This window comes from Parasteatoda tepidariorum, chromosome 10, assembly GCF_043381705.1.
Source record: "Parasteatoda tepidariorum isolate YZ-2023 chromosome 10, CAS_Ptep_4.0, whole genome shotgun sequence".
Taxonomy (NCBI): Eukaryota; Metazoa; Arthropoda; class Arachnida; order Araneae; family Theridiidae; genus Parasteatoda; species Parasteatoda tepidariorum.
The window spans coordinates 46,421,624-46,430,230 of record NC_092213.1 but is presented as its reverse complement, the minus strand read 5'-3'; the positions used below and the strand labels follow the sequence as shown (position 1 = coordinate 46,430,230).

General features: G+C 32.8%; 1 protein-coding gene across 1 annotated transcript; it reads left to right on the top strand.

Annotated features, from left to right (window-relative positions):
• Positions 1 to 322: 322 nt before the first annotated feature.
• Positions 323 to 2,594, top strand: LOC139426708 (piggyBac transposable element-derived protein 4-like). The gene has a single exon (XM_071186464.1). The coding sequence runs from the start codon at positions 609 to 611 to the stop codon at positions 1,593 to 1,595; it is 987 nt and encodes a 328-aa protein (XP_071042565.1). The 5' UTR covers positions 323 to 608; the 3' UTR covers positions 1,596 to 2,594.
• The last annotated feature ends 6,013 nt before the right edge of the window (positions 2,595 to 8,607 follow it).

The following is an 8,607-nucleotide window of genomic DNA, read 5'->3' as shown; positions in this document are numbered from 1 at the left end:
TAATGACTCAGAGTCAGAATTAGATGAAGATTCCGCTCAAGAAGATGCTTCTAGTGATGATTATTTTACTAGAAAAGATAAATGTACAGTTTGGAGAAAGGAAAAATTCAAGAGCAATGTACGAACTCGTGCTTACAACATCATTTTCCATCTCCCAGGACCTAGATTGGCTGCAAAGTCTGTATCCAGGCCAAATGAAGCTTGGGAAATTTTTATAGATCGGAAAATTATGGATGAAATAATTATTTGCACAAATATTTACATCGAAAAAATATCGTTCAATTTTTCAAGAAAAAGAGATGCCAAAGGAACTGATGAATTTGAATTACGAGCTCTTTTTGGATTATTATATTTATGTGGATTACACAAATCTTCACACCTGAATGTTCGTGATTTGTGGGCTACCGATGGTACAGGGATTGAAATTTTTCCTGCGACGATGTCCTACAAGCGCTTTTTGTTTCTCCTGAGATGTTTGAAATTCGATGATATATGCACAAGGGAAGAAAGACAAAAGGAAGACAAACTTGCTGCTATTAAGAACATTTTTATGTTGCTTGTTAAAAATTGCCGAGAATCGTACTATGTTGGAGAATACGTAACAATTGATGAAAAACTGTTACCCTTCAGAGGGCGTTGTGGATTTCGGCAATATATTCCTAACAAGCCAGCCAAAATATGGAATAAAAATTTTTGCTGTAGTAGATTCACGTACTTTTTATACTTCCGACATGGAGATTTATGCAGGCATTCAACCCGAAGGTCAGTTTCGCAGTAGTAATCGACCTATCGATATTGTCAAAAGACTAATGCAACCTTTATATAAGACCGGAAGAAATCTAACTACTAACAATTGGTATACCAGTTATCCTCTGGCCAAAGATCTCTTGAATGAGAAGATTACTCTCGTGGGAACTCTTCGAAAAGACAAACGAGAAATACCTGAAGAATTCACTGTTGCAAAAGGTCGTGAGGTTAATTCTTCTGTTTTTGGATTTCAAAAGGACATAACTGCTGTTTCTTACATCCCGAAAAAGGGAAAATGCGTTGTTCTTCTGTCCTCAATGCACAACGACGATGCAATTGATACAGAGACGGGGAATAAGAAGAAGAAACCGGAGATAATATCTTTCTATAACCTTACGAAAGGTGCCGTAGATGTTGTTGATGAAATAGAAGCAAACTATTCCGCAGCTAGAATCACAAATAGATGGCCAATGGTAATATTTTACTCTATTCTCAATATCGCGGCCATAAATGCACGAATAATTCTCCATTCAACCAAAACACCACCTCTACAACACAGAAGTAGAAGATTATTCTTGAAAGATTTAGCTCTGGGACACATAAAAAATTTCATTGATCGACGTTCTCAGCAAGAAAACCTTCCCAAAGAGTGCAGAAAGAGATGCCTGAATGCATGCAACAACGAAAAAGATGAAAATGAATCCGCTTCAAAGAAGAAAGCTCAAAAATCTAGAGGACGTTGCTACATTTGCCCACGTAATAAGGACAAAAAATCATCTACTGCGTGTGTAACATGTGAAAAAGTTTGTGCAAAGAACACACATTTAGTGTATGTCAAAACTGCATGAAAAAAGAGTATGGAATGAATAAAGAAGAAAATATAGAGTAAGTTATGTATAATAAATATGCTATTTTTTATGGATTATTGTGAGTATTTTAATGATTTCATGTGTTAATAACTTTCATAAAATTTAAATTTTATAATTATAATCATTTTGTTTTAAAATATTACTATGCAAAAAGGTTAAAAAGTAATTAAAGTTTGTGGGGTCCATAAGAACCCCACGCGCGTTTTTGTGTTCGTACGTGAGGCGCGCGTTAACCCATTGAAATGATATATACCCTGATGTCCTGCCGGGTTAACCCATTGAAATGATATATACCCAATGGTTTAAGCATCCATAGGATGGTAGTATTTAATAATTTGGTGACTGTATAACCGTATAAAAAGCAAAAATGAAATCAGTTTTTAATTGTCCAGAGGCCAAAAACCGTATAAAAAGCAATAAAGAAATTAGCTTTACATACACAATATAACATTTACAATGATGCATCTAAAATTTCAGAAATAACAAAATTTTTGTAAAATTGAAGCAAAGTTGGCATTGGCATCTGCCAATAAGCTTCGTTATAACATAATTTCTGAATATTTAAATCAATTGTGGTGTATTTAATGAAATAACACAGCTCAACATCCCAAATTGCCATTTGTCCTTGAACTTGATTGTAGTAAGGAAGCTTCAACTTCAAACACCCTTCTTTATCTAAGAAAAAACTCTTAGACTTAGCATCTTGAGTCATTTCGTTCCTAATGGAATAGGGGCACTTTATTTCGATAATTGCCGGTGGATGGCAATCACACATCATTTTTCCATCAATGGAAGCTCCCAGAAAAGGATGTTTCTTATCTACCAGCAAACCGGTAGATTGGAGAATAATTACATTCTCATGCTCTTCAGTATAGGTTTTTAACGCATGAAGAGCTTTTTTTTCCATCATCTTACCCCACCTTATATCTTTCATTTCAATTGGGTTTATTTGAAGGATTTCTTTTACAATCCCTAATTGTCCGGATCTACTCTATGAAATAGAGACGAAGTTAGGCGCCCTTTTCTCTGCTCCATCCACTCAAAGATCTTTATCTGGACTCTGGTTTTTTTCTTCAATATCAACAACATCAATGTTTAAAGAACACAATTCTTTAAAAATGATATCCCTCCTAGAGTCAACAGATATATTTCCAAGAATTCTGTGATTATTGTCTGCAATTAAATCTACAACATTAGGGAGATGCTGTACACCCTCATTTTCACTGGCTGAGGAAGTGCTCTCCTCATCAGCAACCGAGTTAAAATATGGTGCATTTGGTATCTCCTTCTGAAAAAAAAATTATAATAAATAAATATATATATATACATATGTATATAAAGTTGAGTAGCAAACAATAATAGCTCATGGTGGTAGTAGCTTCTTTTGGGAGAAAAATCCCTTAAAACCTGATATCTAAAAGAGTAATAAAAGAATGACTTTTTGTTTTAAAATATTGAAGTATTATTAAGGACTTTTAAAAACCTTATACCAAAATTATTAAGTATTTTTAAGGGCCCTTATTTTCCCAAATAAAAGTTAAGCAGCTTTTAAGGACTAAAGACAGTAGGAACCCTGAATATTTTAGGCTAATTCCATCATACAAAGGACAAAACCTTCAATTTCAAAATGTAGTATTAAGCTCCATGAAATGGCACTTTGTAAAACATTAGTAAGATGGTCGTAATAAGAAATTACTTTTTCCATTTACCCAATTATGCAGTAAATTATATAACAGTTTTATCTACGTCATTTATTTTTAAATGACCAACCATTACAATATTCAGAAATCTCTCAAAAGCTTCTTTGGGGGGTTTGCCAGGTATTTTCCTACTTGATGCAGCTTTCTTTTTTCTGTCTCGACTGAAGCAAATCTTTGAAGATGGCATCAAATCAGGCTAAAAAAGAATTTAGCCAATGAACAAAATTTTACTGCATAAGTCAAAAAGGAATCATAGCTGCTACTAGATATAAACTAAAATTAAGTAAGAATAATCAATTTATGAAGAATGTAGATATTCACAATTATTTTGTCTTAAACAGTTGAAAGCCAACATTTTGTACAGCAATTTATCATGTAGCAATGTGTTAATCTTCCACTACTACTTATGTAAAATAAAAATTTAAGTTTCCCTTCATCTATATCCTGTACACAATTTTGACATTTCTCCGAATGGAATGCTTCTTGTTGTGTAGCTAATATATCAAGAATAAAGTCTCTTTTTTTTTATTTAAAACTTGAACTAAAAAGCATAAACATAGCTCAAATATGAAGTCCTACATACAAACTGACCAGAAATTTCAAAGATAATATTTTGCAAAATACAGATTACTGCATGTAAAAAGCAATTTGTTCATTTACCTACAGCATTTTCTCTCGTAAATATTTACAAAATTTTAAAAGAAAAACATGTCTTATAATACAGATTTATAATTATTATTAATAAACATTATAGTCACCTTTTTGGAAACTTTCTTCCATTGACATGGCTCGCTAGTGCAAGATGGATTCTTCAAACCCTCCCGTATTCTACTCTTTATGGTGAATAATAAAAGGCCAGCCACATGAGAGCATGCCTCTCCTAACCTGTATTAAAAAAAATTCAATTGCTAAACAACTAGGACAATTTAAAATATTGTACTGCAGATATTTGATAAAAAGATTAACATACAGTAGTGCTCACTAAATGAATATATATATATATATATCCTAAAAAGTAACTAGGTAGCTCACAAATTTTATTACAATTAAAACACATTAACAGGATAATTCAACAAATACCCATGTATGGAACTCAGCAGTAAGTGTTAGTCTACTCATGAAACAAAACATTTTTTTTTCTTCAAAAAAGATGCTTAAAGTTATCTATCTTCAGTTTTATACTTGTGATATAGAAATAAAATAAAATGCTCACCCTGCCATACATGTGCAATGAGCACTTATAACTTTTCCTGTCACCTCTGCAATAGCTCAAGGCTCGTGAAACTTCCTTAATGCCTGGCTTCCTTGTACCTTGCAAGCAAGAAGAACAACACCTAACTTGTCACTTTTGAAAGAACGAATGGCTGAAATTTTACCACTCGTTAAAAAGTTATATGCTTCCAACCCTTACAGTTCTCAAAAGATTCATTCGTGTAGAAGCACTTCTTAACAACTAGATACATATATACATCTCCAAAAGATATATTTGGCCACGCTGGATAATTGTTTATCCTGAAAAAGTTCCCCCAATTGTGAGCTTCTCCTGATACCGCTTCTTAGAAATTTTATCAAGCTGCTGAAAATAAGCTCCAGACATCTATAACAAAAAGTTCTTTGAGTTTCTTTTTTAATTAAAAATATACATATAATGAAATTATTAAACAGGAATAAAATTTTGCTTTTGTACCTCACATAGCAGGTGAATATGTTTGTTAAGTTACTTCTAGTAAAAATTNCCTTATACCAAAATTATTAAGTATTTTTAAGGGCCCTTATTTTCCCAAATAAAAGTTAAGCAGTTTCTAAAGACTTAAGACAGTAGGAACCCTGAATATTTTAGGGTAATTCCATCATACAAAGGACAAACCTTCAATTTCAAAATGTAATACTAAGCTCTATGGATTGACACTTTGTAGAACATTAGTAAGATGGTCGTAATAAAAAATTACTTTTACCATTTACCCAATTATGCAGTAAATTATATAACAGTTTTATCTACGTCATTTATTTTTAAATAACCAACCTTTATAATATTCAGAAATCTCTCAAAAGCTTCTTTGGGGTGTTTGACAGGTATTTTCCCACTTGATGCAGCTTTCTTTCTTCTGTCTCGACTGAAGCAAATCTTTGAAGATGGCATCGAATCAGGCTAAAAAAGAATTTAGTCAATGAACAAAATTTTATTGCATAAGTCACATAGGAATCATAGCTGCGACTAGATATAAACTAAAATTAAGTAAGACTACTTAATTTATGAAGAATGTAGATATTCACAATTATTTTGTCTTCAACAGTTGAAAGCCAACTGTAGAGGCTGTTGGTTGCGACAGCTGAGATAGCATGAAAAGCCAAGGTAGAAGGAACGAGTATTGGATCGAAGACCGAAGATAGGAGGACGAACCGGAATAGTTCGTATGAATACCGGCGGAGGAGCATCAACCGGCGGCCAAGACAGGGAGTGAAAAGGCTGATGTCCAGTACTTAAGGAGATGACAGTCTGCCTTTGAGAGGGTTGTTGTGCAGCGTCCGAGACTTCGTACCGATATTCCGTTTCTACCCGGTGACTCCCACCTGCAGTATGAGATGTTTACAATCGAAAGTTTAAGTTTTAATTGTTCTTTTAATAACAACTTTTAAATGTTTTTTAACAGATAACCTGTTAATTGGAGTTTGTGAGTTTCTTGATGGTTTGTTGTCTTTTACTATTAAGGAGGATGTTTCATTGCCATATTGTTTCATTTGACGTCTTACATTCCCATCACCGAAGCTTATACACCAACATTTTGTATTGGAAATTTCTTACTAACTTTATACTATTATTGCTGAGCAGTTTACTGTATGTAATCAAGAAAGTTTTCATTAAATATGTTTGATGATCATCAAACAAGATTTACCTGCAAATTTATGACATTTTTAAAAAGGATGTTTCTTTGATGCATGTTTTTAATTCAGCATTAAAGAAATTTGACAGAATTCTACTGCTCTTGACAGCAATTTATCATGTAGCAATGTTTTAATCTTCCGCTACCATTTATGTGATATAAAAATTTAAGTTTCCCTACATCTATATCATGTACACAATTTTGACATTTCTCAGAATGGAATGCTTCTTGTTGTGTAGCTAATATATCAAGCATAAACATAGCTCAAATATGAAATCCTACATACAAACTGACCAGAAATTCTAAACATAATATTTTGCAAAATACAGATTACTCCATATAAAAAGCAACTTGTTCATTTACTTACAGCATTTTCTCTTGTAAATATTTACAACATTTTAAAAGAAAAACATGTGTTATAATACAGATTCAAAATTATTTTTAATAAACATAATAGGTACATAATAATCACCTATTTTGGAAACTTTCTTCTATTGACATGGCTCGCTAGTGCAAGATGGATTCTTCAAACTCTCCCGTATTCCACTCTCTATGGTGAATAAAAGGCCAGCCACATGCCTCTCCTAACCTGTATAAAAAAAAAAATTCTATGGTTAAACTAAGACTATTTAAAATATTGTACTGCAGATATTTGATAAAAAGAGTAACATACACTAGTGCTTCCTAAATGAATATATATATATATCCTAAAAAAGTAACTAGGTAGCTCAAAATTTTTATCACAATTAAAACACATTAACAGGATAATTCAACAAATACCCANGACTGTTGTTTTTGTGTCTGGAAAAAGTTCTGAATGTCTTAGTTAGAGTAAAAAAGCTGGCTAAGATCCGAACCAGCAAATGCATCCAGGGTGCACTGACTTGCAATGTGCCACAACACAGAAAAGGCGTCTGCGTTATGGACCCAATAGCGGACTTGACACATTAAAGATGCGACAAATTTTGAGAGATATTGCACTAGATGTGGGTGTGCCCTATGACACATGTCAATAGTTAGGCCTTCAGTTAACCAATCAATGGCCTGGTGTCTCTTCATTTTAAAAGTTCGTTCCAAGAAACGGCAGTCGTTCCAGAATTCTGGGAATAGAATTTCTGCACGTGTGATATGGCTTTTAGAAATCAAATGTTGGAACCAACATAAGCTACCATCATCCCAATATAGGAATTCGGACAGATTCATGATGGTCCAACATAAGATTAGCAACTTGTTTTGATGGTTTGCTCATGTTGGACCATCAGAAATTTCCATCATATTGTCTTAGAAATAATATGTTGGAACCAACAGGAGCTGCCATCATCCCAATATAGGAATTAGGTCAGATTTATGATGGTCCAACATAAGAATAGCAACTTGTTTTGATGGTTTGTTCATGTTGGACCATCAAAAATTTCCATCATATTTCCTTAGAAATCAAATGTTGGAACCAACATGAGATACCATCATCTTAATATAGGAATTCGGATAGATTTATGATGGTCCAACATAAGAATAGCAACTTGATTTGAAGGTTTGTTCATGTTGGACCATCAAAAATTAAACAATAAAACAAAAAACTAACAATTAGAACACATTAACAGGATAATTCAACAAATACCCATGTATGGAACTCAGCAGTAAGTGTTAGTCCACTCATGAAACAAAACATTTTTTTCCCTTCAAAAACAGATGCTTAAAGTTATCTATCTTCAGTTATATACTTATGATTTAGAAATAAAATAAAATGCTTACCCTGCCATACATGTGCAATGAGCACATATAACTTTTCAAGTCACCTCTGCTATAGCCTTAATGCCTGGCTTCCTTGTACCTCGCAAGCAAGAAAAACACCTACTTTGTCACTTTTAAAAGAACGAATGGCTAAAATTTACCACTCGTTAAAAAGTTATATGCTTCCAACCCTTTATAGTTCTCAAAACATTCATTCGTGTAGCAGCACTTCTTAACAACTAGATACATATATACATCTCCAAAAGATATATTTGGCCACCCTGGACAATTGTTTATCCTGAAAATTTTTTCTCGTGTAAGGTCATCTAACGGGTCAGACAGAGTGTCTTTCCCAATTGTAAGCTTTTCCTGATACCGCTTCTTAGAAATTTTATCAAGCTGTTGAAAATAAGCTCCAGACATCTATAACAAAAAGTTCTTTGAGTTTCTTTTTTAATTAAAAATATACATATAATGAAATTATTAAACAGGAATAAAACTTTGCTTTTGTACCTCACATAGCAGGTGAATATGTTTGTTAAGTTACTTCTAGTAAAAATTGAATTTGTTGATCATGAAAAAATTATTTATTATTAAAAAAGATTTCACAATTTGAAAAAAAACATACCAATAGAAAATGCGAAGTATATTTAAAAAATATAAATAAACAAAAAGTCT